This window comes from Enhydra lutris, unplaced genomic scaffold, assembly GCF_002288905.1.
Source record: "Enhydra lutris kenyoni isolate GAN:26980312 unplaced genomic scaffold, ASM228890v2 scaffoldscaffold25, whole genome shotgun sequence".
Classification (NCBI taxonomy): domain Eukaryota; kingdom Metazoa; phylum Chordata; class Mammalia; order Carnivora; family Mustelidae; genus Enhydra; species Enhydra lutris.
The window spans coordinates 18,591,616-18,611,308 of NW_019154109.1; the positions used below are offsets into that span (position 1 = coordinate 18,591,616).

Consider the following 19,693-nt stretch of genomic DNA (forward strand, 5'->3'; position numbering starts at 1 on the left):
CTGTAACTGATCTAGATGGAAAAGCAATGAGAAGAAGCAGCCGATGCCACGTTGCTTAAGTTGTCTAATTAGCGGCTGCTCCCGTGAAACCTAATACTGCACTCAGTCAATGTGTCCGTGTTGCACTGTACTTTTAGGTACGATGGTTCTCTCTCTTTGATTCCTTAGTCATTGGGGACGTTATGGTTCACAACAAGCTCACTGGTATCCATATTATGGATCTCCATCCTTTGGCAGGGCTGGCTTTTCTCTCTCTTCAGTTAGAGACCTCTTTTAAAAGTTCAGCAGCAGAAGGAAGGAAGGAAGGGAGGGAGAGAGGGAGGGACACAGGGAGGGACGGAGGAAGGGAGTAGGACAATTTCCTTACAACTAGAGATATTTTCAATTTAGGAGAGAGGGGAAGGACGGGAAAAGAGAAGGAGGTGAGGAGGAGGGAGGCAGGACAGAAGGAAGGAAGGAAATAAAGGAGAAAGGGAACCGGTAATGAAGGAAGCTGAGAAATGAGGGAGAGGACAAATAAGGGAGAGAGAAAAAAAAAAAAAAATTAGGAGAGAAGGAAGGTGAGAAAAGGGCCAGAGAAACTCATCAGGAAGATGTGGAGGAATCTGAAAGCTGCTTCATAGTCTTGCTGCTAAATGATCAGTGCAGTCTGTTGATTTTTGATGTTGGTAACTAAACTCTATGTTTCTTCGACATCACTCTGGAGTTGATTTTCCCTTTTTCGGCGTGCAGGACAGGAAGGCCCAGGGAGCTTTTAGTCAGACCTTGGCCTCGAGCATTTCCAAAAAAAGTTTGTGCATGGGGACTTTGCCTTCCAGTTTGATGTTGTAGAAGTGCTGCACGGCCTTGGTGGAGGTCTGCCTCAGCAGCGGCAACGTCATCAGCATCTTGCCCGCCCGGCGCGGGTCTTCCATGTGCTGGCCGGCCTCGTAATCCTGCAGCGCCTCGTGTAAGACGTCCTGAAGTTTCTGGACGGCCTCCCCATCTTCTATGTGCATGGAGTCTGGGCGACAAAGCAAAACATGGAATCAGGTCACTAATAACCAAAACCGATTTGGGGGAAGTTAACATACTATACTTGAACTTCCCGAGGCTCTAAGCTGTGATTTGCTCTGAACCATTTCCAAAATCTCTACTTTTTTCTAAATTTCCCTACAGGAGATGATTTCTAATATGGATTTAAAACACAGAAATTACTGCCAAAAAAATGCATTATTTTAAAGTGCAGGTTTTCTTTCCTCTTAAGATGGAGCGATCAGAGAAGAGTTGCTTTTGACAGATGGCAATCTTGGTTACTTTATTCATTATCTCATTCACATATTTTTTCACCCATTCAACAATTATCAAAGGTCATCTATTAAAAGTACTATTCTAAGTGCTATGGAGGAAAAACATTGTCTAAAATTATGATCTTGCCCTCAAAAAGCCTGTATTTCCCAAAAGGAGAAAAAAAAAAAAAAAGGAAATGACCGAGGTTTTAAGAACTCAGTATAAATACATGGAATTTAACACTACATTCAGGTGTAAACTCCACAGAAATCACAACAAACTGCTTATCCTTTCAAGATTTTCAGTGTACTGGTAACAGTTCATTAAAACATCCTTACATAGTCTGCTTCTACTGAAAAACAAATGAAGTCTTTAGATTAATGAGTTCTGAAATATCTTTCACATTTGTGAAGGTGAACTTTGCCCTTAAGTGACTCATTTAAAAATCTAATTCAATCAAGAAAGGAAAGGGTTAACAGGGTTGTCACAATTATTCTTTTGAGAAATGTGAGATGTGGGGGAAAAAGAAAAGTTACTGCTCTAGCTCTAAAACAGACACTTAATTATATACAAGTTTGAATCATTTAGCACGTTTTATTGATTCTGATGACAGTTTATCTGTTAATTACACATAATGGAGTCTTTGGGGGATTCCTCATGTTTAATAATTCTTGTTCTCTGAGAATGCAGAGCTCTAAGATATATGTAGTTAGCCTAATGTTTCATATAATTCAAATATCAGGTCACATGTACAAAAAGAGAAAGGAAATGTAATTAAAAATGAAGTGACTAAACATGATAAAAAAAATCACGGCGATGTAATTAAAAAGGCTAACAGCTATAATCAGGACCATATTTAAAAACTTGTTTGTATTTTGTTGTTTTTTTCTCTTACATTGTCATTTTGAAATCGTTTCACCACATCGTTAATAAACTGACCACTGTTTACATGAGGGGGTTAATGACACGTTTCTTGAAAAGAGAAATACAGTGGCTTGGGAGCTTTTACCACTCAAGACTCAACTCCTGCTAGTTGAACTGAGAGGAGGAGTTCTTCCAGGTTGTTAAGGTTGATAATGTCCCTGGTGTGGAACTCAGAACATTTCTCAACACACAAGCTAATCTGTCCCTATGGATTGATCCTACCCAGGCTTCTCTCCACTCTGGCCCCTTTCAGCATGACAATCCCATCCACTCCCTATGTGTCTTCTCACAGCAACAAGCATGCATCATTTCCAAAGATGTCTATCAGCGGGCAATGTGAGTGAGGGAAAAACTGTCATGGAAATCACAATGTGCACTGAAATTTTTTTTTTTCCTATTTTTCTTCTGAAATGCTATCTTAAGGGAAAATGGTGGGTCTGGACTCACACGAATGGTGAGCGTCCCAGGACACAAAAAACTGACTTTGCACATGAGGGAAGGGAGATAAGGTGGACTTACCCAATTTGACCTGGGACTCAAAGCACTCAAAGTGAAAATGGGAACAAATGGATGGGGAGAAGAGAATTGCATCTTTACAAACAATATTAAAACAAAATAGCTATCTTCCCACCAGACCCCCCCACCAAAAGAAGCAAAATAAATATAATAAATAAACCACATATTAAGTACCTGTTTGGGGTGAGGCTTCTATTTCTTTGTGATAAGCACTTTCTGAACACTGTCTCCCCTCTCTTCTCCCAACTGCTGTAAGTCACGTGGCACCGGGAGGGTCAGAGTTGGGCCTAACTTGGGTTTCTTTGTATCAAAATATGCTGCTAGAATGCATACCACTGCAAGTGGCATTTACCTTGCTTTCCCCCCCAAAAAGTTAAAATGATCTTCTGAGTCCATCTTATTCAACCTTCGATCATCATCAAGGATCTGCTCTACATTTCTGGGGCTTCTGGGTGACTCAGTGGGTTAAAGCCTCTGCCTTCAGCTCAGATCATGATCTCAGGGTCCTGGGATCGAGCCCCGCATCGGGTTCTCTGCTCAGTGGGGAGCCTGCTTCCCCCTCTCTCTCTGCCTGCCTCCCTACCTACCTGTGATCTCTCTTTCTCTATCAAATAAATACATACAAATAAAATCTTAAAAAAAAAAATCTTCTCTACGTTCCTAAGGAAGACATTTCCAGATGTATGTAGAGCACTCTATTTCACAAGGGACAGAACTAATCCTTACAAATGTCTTCTTCAGATTTTTTCCAAATCTGTCTACAACTCCTGTCCTTTGGTCCTGGTTCTAAATACTGGAATGATACAGAATAAATGTCCCTCCTCTCTATGCGGATCTTTAAATGCTTGAAGTGAGCTGCTGAGCCACCTCAGCCCCAACTCCAAGCCTTGCCTTCCCCACTACTCTGGCCCGGCAGGAGATATATTATAGGATGTCACAGGAAATGAGGCGAGAACAAATAGCAGAGAGATACGCTCACAAACAGCAATTAAGACTTCAAACTATTCTTTAAAGGCTGTGATTTAGCTAGAGAGAGTTAAAAATGATTTAATCAAATTACTATGATAATTTAACTTCCCATTTACAGAAAAGATTCTAACTCATTTTAGCTTTACCCATTCTCGGATCTGCTAATACTTTAAATGCAAACTCACTAAATCTGAACTATTTAATTAGACCATGATTCAGCTGGCAGACTGCTGAAGAAAATATTAATCTCCATTAGGGATCCTAGTTCAAGTTCTGGCTCTGTGGCTTTAATCGCTGTTTGGCTCTTTGGTCTATATGTATACATTTATGCTAGGCTCACTAGAACTGGCATTAATTTATGTAATTATTTAGCTTTGGTTGTTGGAGCTGGTTTCTTTTTAACTTTGTGTTTTAAAGGAAATGGTCCCAGTATTTGTGCTAATGAAAACCAGTGAAACTTAATCATGTGACTCATAGGCTTATGAACTAAGTAGACACAGTAAGCCTATACATTAAAAACACTGGGTGAATGGTTAAAAACAAAGATGTTTGGGCCCAAGCCCAGACCTATCAATCAGAAAATTTTATCTAGATCCTAGGTATCATCCAAATTTTTAAAAATCTAGGTGCTTCTACGGTCAAGCCAGGGTTGTGAACTAAAAACCAGACTGCTATTCTAAAAGAATTCAGATTTCAAAAGATAACCAGTGTTCACGGGAAGCATGTATTGTCACCCACATATTACATTTCAACACTTAATAATAAAATAGAACCCCTTCATTAAATTCCAATATTTTATTCTGTGAAGTGGGATCCTAAAGGAACATTGTCTAGTTAAGATCATTTACTTTGGGAAGAGAGCTAAATATCCTCATACCTATAGTTGCAGATTTGGTGAGACGCAGAATTTTTGTAGTTTACCTGAAAAAAAAAGTGCCTTTCTCCATGGTAAAAATTTTTAAGTATTGTGGGCATGGATGGGCATAGCTGCTCCAGAACACCCAAATCGTATTTGGGAACTGTCGTTAGGACTTGCAGCTCCCTCTTGGCAATACTTTCTCAATGGTGCCAAATCTTATTTTGAGGGTGGAACTGAATATTAAAAATAGACAAAGCATATTCAGAGTCAAGTCTAGTATATAATACAAACCAATGCTCAGAGGAACCCAAGTGTTGATTTTTTTAGTGTTTGTAAATTGCCTACATGAATAGGGATAATAAGGGGTGAGCCGATGGGACTCATGGATCACTGAGGAAGGAAGTACAACATGATGGGAAATAGAGAGAAGTGAGCAAAAGTCTATTTTCTAAAAGATAATTCGATCTCAAAATTTCTATATGCAATATATAAGGAGTCTAACCGAGCGATTCTCCTGGCTCCAACTGGCTGGGTACTGAGGAACGTCGGTTGACTGTAATGCAAACTAGCTCTTGATGGACATCAACCGCTGACGCTAAATTTCAAAAAATGGTGCCAATCATAAACTTTCTTGGAAGATGGCAGTGGAGGTGGCAAGATATTTTAATCTTTCCAAATCTACACATAAAAAAACCAGAACAACAAGATGGCCAAACTAAAAACCTACAGACAATACTCACAAACAAAACTAAGTGACAAGGTATCCCCAAGACACACACACACACACACACACACACACACACACATACACACACACACAGAATCAGGATTGTGGGTGTCCCTAGCTCTGTCCACTGAGAAAGCCTAGGAAGGAGGGCAAGCTAGGAATGCAATCCTGAGCAATGAGCAACCTAGCACCAGCTTATCATTAGATTCCAGGCTTCGGCCAGGAAATATTTAAGGTAAGTATGGGACATCTTATACTACATAGAAAGGACACTATGTACAACTACTAATTATTCAGAAAGATTCCAGAAGCCAAACTAAAGAGACTCCCAAAGACCCCAAATGGAACTATTCTAGCTTCCTAAAGGATTATAACTGCAATTGATTGAGATCCACTAATAGGGATGCTTGGGTGGTTCTGTCGGTTAAGCATCTGACTCTTGATTTCAGCTCAGGTCATGATATCAGGGTTGAGATTGAGACCCGTAACAGGCTCTGCTCTGGGCATGGAGCCTGCTTAAGATTCTCTCTCTCCCTCTCCACCTCCTCCTGTACCCTCCGCTTGAGCTCTTTCTCTCTAAGAAAAAAGAAAGAAAGGAAGGAAAGAAAGAAACCCACCAGATGTTTAAATACATTTGATTATAATGACATTTTAAAAAGATAGACATCAATTCTTTATTTTGAAAACTGGTGAATGAAAGGAAAGAATCAAGCTCCTATATAAACTCCATCATCAGTCATCAATAAGAGATGAGAGAAAGCATCACTTTATGTAAGTATTCCAATGACTGAATGTAAAAAAGAGATGACAAAAATCACAGATCAGGGGCACCTGGGTGGCTCAGTGGGTTAAAGCCTCTGCCTTCGGCTTAGGTCATGATCTCAGGGTCCTGGGATCGAGCCCCACATCGGGCTCTCTGCTCAGCAGGGAGCCTGCTTCCTCCTCTCTCTCTGCCTGCCTCTCTGCCTACTTGTAATCTCTGTCTGTCAAATAAATAAATAAAATCTTAAAAAAAAATCACAGATCATCATTTTGCGACCCCCAGCGATGAATGGATTTAGGTAATGAGCGTCAACAGCTGCTCACAGAACACAGAGACAACCGGACACATGAGCCTCCCCATGAAGAGCACACCACCTACAGGTGTCACAGGCATTGAACCGGGGTCTGATTAAGTCTCTGCATCCAGCTGTGAATTCGCATAAGATGCAAAGGGCAGAGAGACATGATGAACCGCTCTGAGAGTACGCAGTCTGTAATGTCCAGAGTGGGGGGAACTCTGCAGGTCAAATGCCCTGGCCTCTTCAACAGAGAAATTTTAAGAAAATGAAAGTGAAAGATCAACTTTTAGATTAAAGGAGAGTTAAAAACTCCATTAATTGGGGGGGGGAGGGAGGATGGGCAAGACTAAACTCTCATGTCTGAGGATACACATTTGGTGATAAAGCCGTAATAAAACATAAGGAAGGGATAAAAACCACAACAGGCTAGTGGTTACTTTGGGGGGCAAAGGAGGGCAGTGAGATTGGGACAAGACACACGGAGGGGTTTCTACGATATCTCACAAATTTTTATTTCCCATCTTTGCTCATATGGCCATTGTGGCAGACTGCAAAAATGGCTCTGAATGTTACTTCTCTGGCAAAGCACACTTCGCAAGTGTGAGTCAGGATCTGCTATGCGAGATTATCCTACATTATCCGGGAGGGTCTTCAACGAAGCCAACAGTATCTTTGAAAGAGAGGCAAAGGAAGAAAGCGGCAATACATGGTGCTACGCTGCTGCCTTGGAAGATGGAGGACATTCTATAGCTCAAGCAATGCAAGGAACGTCACTCTAGAAGCTGGAAAAGGCAAGGACACATGTCTTCCCCTAGAGCCTCCAGAAGGACCGCTGCCCAGTCTATATCTAGTCTTCAGCCTTGTAAAAAATGCTTATGGACTTCTGACCTCCAGAATAAGTATATATTGTTTCAAGTCACCAAGTTGTGGCAATTGGTAAGAGCAGCCACAGAAAACTAATACACTCATTAAGTTATACTTTTGGGGTAGGTTTGTGTGGGTCTTTTTTTCAAATATATGTTTTATTTCAAATTAAAATGGTGAGAGGCAGAGACAGAGAGAGAGGGGTAGTAAGACTTCCAATGGAATGGTCCCTTCAAGCACTGAATTAGGCAGAATTCTGAGCAAGGTGGTAGAAACACTTGGCAAAGTGCCAAGAAAGCTCTTCACATACCAACTAGGAGGTTGGATCAAAAGACTTCTTAGGTCTTTCCTAATGCAGAAAAGTTATACTTCTAAAGTTGGAAACAGTGATAACAACTCTTATTATGTGCGTAACCATGGCGAGAACAGAATGATTTTACAGGTACCCACTGAGATACACTATCTTCTTCGTTTCTAGCTCTGGCTATGAAGCCAGATCTCGAGTTTATACCAGACCCCAAATTGTTCCCGTACTGTATTTATATTAGGTGTTGAACCACAGATCCATAGCCCATAGTGTCTTTCCTCCTGGGTTCCCTCTCATAAATCCCAAGTTATTGTTACCATTATTCTGTAGCCTTGCATAATCAGAATTCCCTACTAAGAAACTCTTTTATTTCTCTACAAGTACTCAAGGCTTCTCTCTCCCTCCAATATCTAACACTTATCCAGGAGCTTTCTAACTCCTTCTACTCGAAGTGATAAAGACAATTATACTCAATAAGTGAATGTTGAGGGGGAACCTAGGTGGCTCAGTTGGTTGAACACCAACTCTTGATTTTGGCTCAGGTCATGATCTCAGGGTCCTGAGATCAAGCCCCACCTCTACCCTGTCAGGTTCCCTGCTCAGCATGGAGTCTGCTTCCTCCTCCTCCTCAGTCTCTGCCCACCCCCCACTGCCGCTCATGGGTGCACACACACACACACACACTCTCTCTCTCTCTCAAATAAAAAAATAAATAAATCTTAAAAAAAAAGTGAATGTTGATAGCAACTTGGGTGGTAAATATTTCAATCTTCCACAATATCATAAATGATCTGTACCATGCTAATGACCTTTTTATAAGGGATTAGTCATTATCTTACAATCTATAAATGGAAATATTGTTATATTATGTCATTCCCTAGAAGTAAACCAATTGCAGAGTATTTATGTGCTTATTACCCAGCTGAAAGCAAAGACACTTGGGGCAAATATTTCTTACAATATGTCAAGGCATAGCGATCATTGAATGTGATGAGAAACATCTGAAAACCTACCTTTACTTTTTACATAAAAATTTGAGATATCAGCACATTTACGAAATTCAAGGGTTACATTAAATAAAACCACCACCCATTTCAACTCAATTACAACGTCTTACGCAAAATTAAAACAATCCAAACAGTGATGGCAGATTTGAGCAAAAACCGAAGAAAAGTAGACTAGGAGATGGAAAAACTATAATTTTGATTTCCCAGAGAGTATTAATTATGGTTTGGTCTGGGTATAAGTTAAATATATAAATATCTACCTGCTGCAAAAGACCTGCCCATACTTATTTCTTATTAAATCCTACCAAGATAGTAAACATTTTGTCTCCAGATTTTTTTTTGCCACTTTTAAGAGTAGTTTTATACTACTGGAACTCCAAGGAGACAGCAAGATAAAGTGAGTGCAAAATTCTAAACTAAATTAAGAGTACTAATTTTGGTGGGCAGATGTAAAATTGCCAATCTACTTATTTGTGGAATAGAAACAGCTTACTGATAGTGAAGAAGAGAGGGTCCAACCCTCTGCCTCATAGTGGCCACACACCTTCATCAACTTGCTTCAGTTACCGCAAAAATGCTATTGGCCATGTCCATCTCACAGGAAATAAAATGAGATTTCCCTAGCAAAAGCTAAAAAAAAAAAAAAAAAAAAAAGAAACGTCTACAGAAGGATTCTTAAAAAAGGATAATCGCTTGATCAGTATCTAAAACTCTGTCTAGAATATCAAAATCAGCAAATTTAGTCAAAATTTCAATAAAATTGTGTTTGATGGCTCAAGAGATATTAAGGTACTAAAGATGTTTTTCACTTTTATACTAATTATTCAGATCCATGAGGATGCTAATATTTCTATATTATAAATTTAGCATTAATACACACATAACCACATACAAAATGTACAACCAAACTCACTGCCCTCACTTAAAAGTCACTGACATAAAAATTTTAGGCCACTTAGTGATATGAGACATTATATAATTGACCTGCCTCGTGTTACAGATGAGAAAACAGTTATGTGATTAAAGCATACGTTTTTTGTTTTTTTTTTTTAAGATTTTATTTGTCAGAGAGAGAGAGAGAGATCACAAGTAGGCCGAGAGGCAGGCAGAGGCAGAGGGAGAAGCAGGTTCCCTGCTGAGCAAGGAGCCCGATGCGGGACTCGATCCCAGGACGCTGGGATCATGACCTGAGCTGAAGGCAGCCGCTTAACCAACTGAGCCACCCAGGCGTCCCTAAAGCGTACGTTCTTAAAGGAAGTGGAATTTGGAATTGGAAAGTAGGGGCAGATGTCTCTTTTTAGGTAAAATGCGTATCTGTACAGTACACAAACAGATACGTAACATTTTCATGATATTAAATATCTAAAAAGGCTACCCCGAGGGAGAGATAATGAAAAAAGACTGAAAAACATGAGGCCAAACTTATAGGACTAAAGATGGCCCTCATCCCAGTCTCCTACAGTAATCAGAAGCTTTCTCTCCCTTGAAATTATATCACGATTCTACACATCAAACGTTTGTTCTCAAGAACAAAATACTGTCAGGATGTGGTTCTAATTACTTACGATTTGAAACTGATGAGCAAAATATTACTCGCAGCTTCCTACCAACAGACGCTATTATTCTACAAGCATGGTGTAGGAATAGAAGAGAAAAGTCAGCTTTCAGCTGTAGATGCCGTTTGGTCTTGAATGAGTTGGGCTCACAGGGCTCCATGGTGGGGGCAGGGCTGGTGACACCACTTGGGAGGAGTGGCAGCTGTGAAGCTTGAGGGCCTTGGGGCCAAAGAGAATGACCCGGACTAAAAGCAATTCTCACTCTTAAATTGCTTTAGTCTTCCATATATAAAAACGAGTCTACTTCCTTGGGGCCAGCAAAATAACTTCAAACAAAGTCTTAAGCCTAAGAATCAATAGGCCCAAACCGAGACAAGAGAATCCCATGAAATACTCTTACCTAAAACGCATGTAGTAATATTTCACTAAATTTTCCAATAAAGACATAAAATTAATTACAGAATCCTAAAACTCCCCAAATGGGAAGAATTCTAGAGAGGAGTCTAACTTCTTGGTGTTTGATGAGATAAAGGGGCCTAACAATTACAAAGTTAACATTGTGATGTAGATTTTCCTTTTTAAATTCAATGGCACAGAGACAGATCAGGGAGGCAACAATTGCCGAGGAGACAGTTGCTGTGCAAACTTAAGAAAGTATATAGTTTAAGTGAGCCTGTGAGTTTCTTACCTTCAAAAATAATTGGGACAAAATACCAAATATTTGAATGTGAAAATGACAGTATTAGTTCAAAATATATTGGGTTTGTCGTTGTTGTTTTTCCCCCATATCCTTCAAGATAGGGAAAGTATTTCCAGTCGTGTTCCTGCTGTTATAAGTATTCCTGAGTTCACATATACCAGAAACAGAGGTACAAAAATATACGACAGCTATTACCGAGAAGACGATTCCCTGTTTCCTGAGCATAAGCATAATATTAATAATTATTGAATAAAGACAGATGTTTAAAACAAGCTGAAATTTAGATTAATGAGACATTGCTTCTTAACACCTACAGTCATACAGGGAATGCTAAGATATCTACAAAAATAACACTAAAATAGATTTTTTTTCCCCACAAATTCTGAGATCTCTAAATACTGAAAGAAAAACCACGAGCTTTTTAGGGTATCTTTGAAAACATTTTTCATACTCATGTATTTTTGAGCAGTTTAAGAGTCTCTGGAACTAAGCAAGAATGAATCTACAACTTTATTGCTGTCATCCAAGTAATGGTCAAAAATGGAATAAAATAGCATCATACTGACAGTACGAGAAAAAAAAAAAAAAGATTTTCTGAGTGGTCTATCCCCTGCTAACATGGTGGGGTTTGGGGTTGGAAGCATGAGAGAAGGGTCATATTTATACAGCACGAGAGAACTGGCACAGTTTAGACATCAATATAATCCTTAATCTTTTCTCCGTTATTATGGACTCTGATTCAGTTAAATTTTCTTGGTTTTTGAGGAGCTAAAAAAAGTTGCAAGCACTTGCAGAGTAACTGTGTGACACGGAGAAATTTCCTGAAAGAAATTAAAGTTACTCAATACCAGTATAAGAGAAAGAAGAGGGCCAGTTAACTAGTTCTGGCTTTAAACCAGAAAAGCAAGCTAACTAGTTCTTTAAAGACTTTCTAATCACCAGTCATTGCTCTAAAGTAGGTCACTTCCTCCTTCCAACAGCGGAGTCCGTGGGATTCAGATATTTACATATCAAAACACTAATGATTATACTTCTACACAACAGACAGAAATGCTGCTACTAATTAATTCAGGTACTCTAAATTACAATAGCCATAAAGTATATATCTAACACCTAAAATGATAAGATTTTAGCAATCTTGATCAAGTTTTAGCGCTGCTCAGCCCTCACAATTAGTTAATAATTTTAAAAAGCATTATGTAATATAAAAGATATAAAACATGCTTGCTGGGTTTTAAATATAATTGGCCAAGTACATGTTTTCAATTAGAATCACTATACAACCACCAAACAGAAATTCTTCCCAAAACCACTGCTACAGAATTTTTCATCTGATGATGAGACGATGATATAATGTGAAGTCCTTGCAAACTAACAAATTCTCGGGAAATTTCTCTCCCATCTCCCACTTTGGTCTTCTAGAGAGCCAGAGAAGGGGTATGTGAGATGTCTGCATCAACAGTTCCACTTGTCATAAGGAATCCTAGATTACAGTTTCACAGGGGAGGAGGACAAGGGGGGGGGGTGAACGGTGTGGTCAGCAATTAAAAGTATGCAATGCTAAACTCCATTATGAAGACAAATAGGAAAGTACAACTTCATTGTTGAAAACAATTTCCCTCCTATCAGTCCAAGGATGCACGCATCAATATTGTAGATGAACTGTTAATTACAAAATCAATTAAAAATTATTTCTAAAAACAGTCACGCGTCCCCGGCTCTCATGGGGGCAATTTGGGCAGAAGGGTCTCATCTCACTAGGACCGCGCCAAATCACAAAGTCGTCATCCACAAGTAAGCAAAAGCAATCTGGTTTTTCATTTTTCAGCGCGGCTGAGCCCAGCCTGAGATTGATCGTCACATATGGCCCCAGAAAACAAACTGTCAATACCTTGAATGCTGCAGAATTTGAACAAATAGCCATCCGCCCATTCAAGCCACTCATTGCATCCCATTTAACAGATTTTATTGACAGTTTCCTTCTTGTAATTAAAGGGAAAACTACTGGCCAGCAACCAAGATAAAGTTCAAAGATAGGGTCAAAACAAAAGCAGATGGAGGGGCACGGTGTGACTGTCAATGGTACACAGCATCAGAGTCCGTTATTGACACGCAGGTATCTAAAGATCGGCACGTCATTAAGGAGGGATCTATCCGGAACTATATGCAAATGCCAAAAGCGACTTAAGACCACAATAAAGCGGTAGCAGAGGCACAAAGGGAAAAACAACAAAGCAGCAACGATTTTTACTTATCAGAAGTTGCTATTTTAGTACATTTCTGTTCAAATGTAAAGACTGTTTATTCCCATAATTCTGCACCCTCACTGCATAGGTGGTACCTTTCAGAGAAATACTCCAGCAGAAGTTGCCTTCTACAGAATTCCAGAATACAAGAAAACTAGAGTATTCGATAACCAAAATAAAAACAACACTATGTATGTTTTTCCAATTGCAAAATGTTCATTTATGAAGGGGAAAATGCTTTCCACGTACCCACGGTGCACCCTTATTTTCACCTGTGCCTACAAGACAATGGAGATAACGCTGTCCTGAGAGCTCCCATTTACCCTACACGTTAGGAAATGCACAGGCTGCAAAAAGTTTCACTGCTTTCAATAAACAAATATAATAAAAATAATGCAAGTGGACTTTTCTTATTTCTAACTTTTCACTAGAAAGCCGTAATGACTATAATTTTGCTTTCTCATACAAAACTTAAAAGCGGGTTTAGCAAATCCCTGAAGAAGAAGTCGAGGGAAGGGTAAAACTGAAATATTAAAAAATGCAACAACGACCATGTTAGTATGCCAACCTGAATTAGCAAGAGCTATGGCTTTGAGGGTGACAAATTCTTCTTTCTCCAGCTTCATGCTCTTGTATTTCTTTACCAGCTGCAGGATAGCATTATTTAGGTCAAGAAGGCCTGCTAACTTGGACTGGTCTTCATCCATTATATAATCATCTGCATAGACAAGTTCATCCTCAAATGAAAGAGATCGGTATACGACACCAAGGATCAAAATTTCCATCCAAGCACTCTGCAGAAGGCTCATCTGGTCCGCCAGGGACAGCGTGGAGAAGCCTGCATGGGAAGATGGGCAGATCAAGTTACGTTAAAGCCATAATTTCATAATGCAACATTAGTTTCATATGGTAGTCAGCTTCTGCATCGGTGCTCAAAATTATGCTGAGCTTTGATGAGATGCTCTTAAATTTTCCCCTGATCATTGTGTGAACGGCAAAGTAAAAGTCACAAACCAGTTCAACTTGTTGGTGTCTTTTTTTCCCTAGGTTTTATAGACACAGTTGAGGTAGATAGAACAGAAAAGTAGGTTTGTTTCTTTCATTTCAGAAGCAAAGAGTATGTAGTCTTTAGATATAATTGATGTCTGGCTACAGTTTTTATAAATGTCTTTCAGGAAGTCAGATTTTCATCCATTTCACCTCTAAAAACTACTATTGATAAACAACAGGAAAATTAAAAAAAAAAAAAGAGCTCCCAAATAATAGAAAACAAACAGTGTAGCCTCACCCTGTAGAGTGCAATTTGCAAACATTTCTCTGTAACAGTCCGACGCTCAGTGAAGGATGAGTGTTCGTACACCCAAAAGAGCCCTCTTAGCTGGATATTTGTACCCACTGATATATAACATGAATTCCTCTCCAAATGGTGTTTATTGGTGTAAAAGAGAAAAGAATACTGAGTGGCCTAGCCTCTTCACCAAATCAAAAAGCCACAGTTTGTTCTTCTGATTAACATCCAGTTATTTAAAGAGTTAAATATGGTGGCAATGCAGTTCCGTGGGTAGGATATAGGCAGATCCAGATCCTTGGATTAAATATTGGCTCCACTGAGCTACTGGCTCTTTCACTGTGGGCAAGACAGTTTACTCACACCTCAGTTTTTGTTTGGGGGACACACAAAGTAACACCCAGCAAAATACTAATGCTATGCATTCAATAAACCTCGCTATATTAAATATTATTTTTATCTGAACTATCCAGATGACTCCTGTAATTCTTCACTAACAGACTGGTCTGAATTCACATGTAACACATATAAAAAAGTTCCTTTCCGAGAAAACATGCAAAAAAAAAAAAAAAAGGAAATGCGGTTCAATAGGGAAAAAGTAGTATAATCAAACCTAGTTAGGAGTAAAAATATTTATTTATACCTCGTAGGGACGAGATCTAGATTCTAAATGGAAGTCTTAGTGAAGATACCTAATGATCAGCCACAAACTTTCCCCAAGAGTCCTAAAAAATGAATGTTTCTTAAATCTTCACTTCCATTTCAAAGGTAATGCCCAGGGATTCCAAGGGGTGAGCAAACAGCCCTACGGTTATTGAGGACAACAATACCAGGATTTAAGATCCTGCCACCAATAATTCCATAGAAGGAGAAAATTTGAATAATGCAACTTATAACATCTATTTTTATTCCTTCTCTAGATCCTACTACCCAAATCATAACCATCCACTGCTGCTCAGTCTTCTTGGGCTCCTGCTTATGGTCACTGCTTTTGTCTCCTTTTTATTCCTATCCAATTATTCACATCCCATCTGATATTAGAAACTACTGTACAATGAGGACAAGGAAACGATTTCCTGCCCTGTTGGTGAAAACTAGTGGTTTGCCACTTGGCACAATTAACTGAAGTGTTTAATAAAATCATCAAGAGGGATTAGTCCAGCTTTTATTAAAGGCAGGTCTTCACACATGTGTAATAAGCATCTCTTTGATTGTTTATCAAGCCATTTACACATTACATGACAGATCTTCTTCTGAATTGGCGGTGTCAATCTTTCTTTCCTTTTTTTTCCCACTCCTTTTCTCTTTCTGGTCATCCCATTGTGGGGTTACATAAGTTTCCTATTAGAATTAGAGATAAAACATGTGGTCACATTTTCAACAGAGTCCAAAGAGAAAAATAACGACCTAGTCTGACTAGGTTAGGCTCCATTTGCTTTCGATCTTGAGAATGTTACACTCCCAGCAAACAAACCAGTATTGCTCCTTTTTCTATCCCATCCCCCGGCCACCCCCCACCCCAAGATAAAAGATGTGACACACATCCAAATATACCTAACTCAAGCAAAGGGAAGGGTCGGGGTTTGTTTTACAAATGAAATAGACGAAGAAATAAATGATCATCTTAGAAAGTTATGAGCCAAAGAGGAGGAGTATTTTCCCCTTTGCCTTCGTGTGCTTGTTCCTTTTCATGCTTCTGAGCAGCCGTTCTCTCTGCCACAGCAGATGGACAGAGCGCGTAGTCCACAGCCCCTTCCTGTGACAGCCCTATTCTCCCTCCCAGACACCGCTGTTAGTAAATAGATTTACACATTCTCCAATCTCCACACATCTTTCTGCCGAATAATTAAAAGCAGGATGATTAGTTTATTGAGTGGAAGGAGGAACTTTTTTATTGAGGTCCATCCACGATTTTATCAGGCCCAGCACTTTTACGGTTGTCAAGAGGACGCAGGCATCCAATTTTTCTTATCTGCCTGATTAATACAAACGCTGTTTCAGGACGCATTAATTAACAGATACAAATCTACGTTCTCATGGAAGGATCAATACGGAGAAGAAAAGAGGCATCACTGTGAATTTAGTGCTGATGATGGAGAAGGCACGCTATCGACAGTTACGTGCACGGAAACTTTAAAGTTGCACAGGGGCCCTTTTGTCCCTGTGATTTACAAATTCGCAATTTTCAGCCCTAACAAGGTTTCACACATTTCTTTGGGGTTTAATTAAGCAAAAACAATAAAATTTCATTTTTTTTAATTTTTAGGTTGGTCCTGCAATTTGTCTGCTCTCTGTTGATGGCTGTGTGTGTGTGTGTGTGTGTGTGTGTGTGTGTGTGTGAGAATCCTTCCTAGAAACCTAACTTTTTTTCTTTCACTTCTTAAGGAAATAAAAGGAAAAAGGTTAAAAAATAAAAAATACCGTTTCTCTCTCTCTCTTTTTTTTTTTCTCAGTGAGGATGGGGAGATGGGTACAGCACAAAAGGTTTGACAAGTTTGCTTTGCTTGATAGCCTCACATCTCTTTCAGTTGATTAAAGGAAGTGTAATTTTGCAAAATGATAGGAAAAGGGACCATCCATGCTTTCCAGAATGTAAATAGAAGTCTGGACTTTTATCTCTTTGTGCTCTAGAAAAAGCTGACCTGCAACACTTTAACCCTTTCCTACCACACCTCAGCAGTCTGGAAGCTGGCACAAAGAGAGCCTGCCCAGATGCCTGGGTGACAGGTGAGGAGACTGCTCTGCTCCCCTGGTGACAAAGGAGGTGGGATGCATAACAGAGCTAACATTGGAATACCACAAACTTCTTCTGCCTGCCCTTTAGGACTGCTGCCACACAGAACAACATGGAGATGATAATATTTTGATCAGGGGACCTGAGCAAAGTATAAAAACCTAAATGGCCAAGATCTAAATAAACCAAGTTTAAGGAATTCTCTAAAAATGTGATGGCTCTCTTGGTGCACATGTGCTGGTATCCAAATGAGGATTACTTGTGTGCACTGTGCCCAGCACTGAGTGGGGTTTTATGGCTACAGGGCTATGGACGAGAGGCCCTCATCCCGGTTCCTGTTTTGCTACCTTTGCAGAGAGAAACCTTTCTCCCCAGTGAAATAAAATACGCGTTACCGCTGTGTCGTTTGGACATCATGTTTTGTACATCCCGGGATCTTAATCTTTGGTGTTTGACAGGTTATAGTTTTAAATGTTCAGCCATATTACAGCTTTTTAAAATACACTGATACCATGGCACATTTTTTTTTTTTTCCTCTCCAACCATGGCCCATTCCACGCCTATCGCTGACAACTCTGATCTTTCTCCATCTCCGTCCTGGAGTCAGCGCCATTTACTGTATCTCAGGCGTTTTGAGAGCAGAATGACTCTCTCCCTTGACCCGCAGTTAAATAGCGTGTTTATCTGCGAACCTGTGTGCTCCAAATAAACCAGATGACAGTTGGGAATAACATCATTTGGAAGGATTGAAAACCTTCTCAAGAGGCAGGTACCCCTGAAGTAACAGGCTTGAAGAAAGTATGCTTTGTGCCAACGCTCTTGCCTCCTTCCACTAGAAACTTCGGAGGATGACAGTGGTGCCATGGGCACTTGTCAAGCACTTTTTTTTTTTTTTTTTAGCCTGGCAAACTGATGCACTTTGCAGTCAACTTACAGAAAAGGCTAAGCATTTGAAAGTGTGAAGGGCAAAAAATATCTGATGGCTAGTCTTCAAAAATACACTTTCATTTCAGAAAGCATAAATGTTTATTTCCTGAACGGAGTATTGACAGAAATAGGCTGCCGTGCAGGCACCGGGGTTTAACCCCTGCTAGGCATCTTCTTCCTGGCTGCTTCCTGGAAACGGAGAGCAAGCATTTGAAATCTTCAGGGTGTCTGTTAATATCGGTTAATCATGGCACTGATTTGCTTCGCTCACTGTTTTTGAACTGTAGTTTCTCTCTTCCACCAAAAATTGACGGTTTTCAACAAATAGCGTATCATGTTAGAACTGTAATTACGCCATAACGACTCACCGAGATGGTAAACAAAACTCATTGAGAGAAGCTGAGTGAGCACTGTGGCATGAGCGAGATCCTTTCTCTCCCGTACAAATAAACCCAGTGTTTACAGGAACTAGGAGAGGAAAGAATCACAATGGTGCTAAGGTCTGGTCTTCGCTACGAACAGATACACAGATGCATAAGCCTTGTTTTTATATATTGTATATTATAATGTTTATATAATATATAAAGACCTTTTCTCTATTCTGCTTTTCAGAGAGATGCACTTTATGGACTGGCCCTTAGTAGGGGCTGGAGTTAAGCAAGTACAGACGGTCAAGTTCTAAAATGAAAGCTGGAATCTTTACCTGGTGCCGTCAGAAGCATTTCCCTGAAAACTTTTCTTTATAATGGATGACAAATATTACCTATTATATTAGCACATAAGCCTTAGACATCATACCTCCACTATTATCTTTTGAATCTTTATTCTTCTTGTCTGACTATAAACCAGATTTCAAAAGTTCAGACTCCATTTCACTTAGTTTGGGTCAAATATAAGAAAAATTGCAAAAATGGGATCGCTCCCCTTCTTAGAATGTGATCCTGTTTCAACATCTGTTGATTCCATGATTTCCTTACTTCCGTTCTTATACTTCCAGCAGGATTCACAGAGATTTTATGAGACCATTGTTTTAGAATAGTGGTTTCATAGGACAAATGTGAAAATCTGAAAGAACTCTAATTCAAAGAATTCTATCTATGTGACAAACTAAAGGGGGATAGAAGAGAGTCCTAAAGGCAATACCTACCAGTTCAGGACAGAATTATCACTATTAACTGAGTTTACAGATGCAACTGGCCACCTATGCTGATCATGGGAACAACCAAAGAAGTTTCAATTAGCCCACTCGGGGGCACAGAAATCGAAGACATGCCCCCGTGGCACTGGCATAATTCTATCTTTAGTAACTGTCCCTTGTTTCCAAGGGCATCTTGCTCGAAAAAGTAAAAGTATAATAGCAGCTAAAGAAAGATATTCCCAAATGGCTACTCAGGGAAGCGTCAAAATGATGACCAGAGGGGGTTTTTTTGGCTTGTTTCTGTGAGTGTGGGAGGGTGACAACTGCCAACCCACTTTGAAAAAAGGACTAGATATAACACAGGTGAATGTAAAGTACGAATACAGAGAGTATCTAGATGGAGGGTACGCTTCCTCTTTGGAAATCCCACTTACCCTCCTACTGCTGAATGACTACAGAGGACCTAGAAACATTCCTTAAGCTTTCCCCAAACTCCCTGTTACTTGACCTCAACTTTGTGTCTCCCAACCTCTCATCTAAGCCAAGAAGAAAGATAAATGACTGGAGGGCATGAGAAAGGTATTGGCTGAGCTGCTTTAAA

General features: G+C 39.7%; 1 protein-coding gene across 3 annotated transcripts in view; it reads right to left on the reverse strand.

Annotated features, from left to right (window-relative positions):
- Positions 1-550: 550 nt before the first annotated feature.
- Positions 551-19,693, reverse strand: part of LOC111151066 (estrogen related receptor gamma) — a 229,146-nt gene continuing 210,003 nt past the window's right edge. For 2 of the 3 annotated variants that reach the window (XM_022508801.1, XM_022508804.1), the window contains 2 exons: positions 13,574-13,843; positions 759-1,003 (listed from right to left, as the gene is read on the reverse strand). In XM_022508801.1, coding sequence (XP_022364509.1) covers positions 759-1,003; positions 13,574-13,843 — 515 coding nt within the window. Of the gene's footprint in view, positions 1,004-13,573; positions 13,844-19,693 lie in introns of all 3 variants that reach the window. The other variant, XM_022508802.1, reaches the window with a different exon arrangement.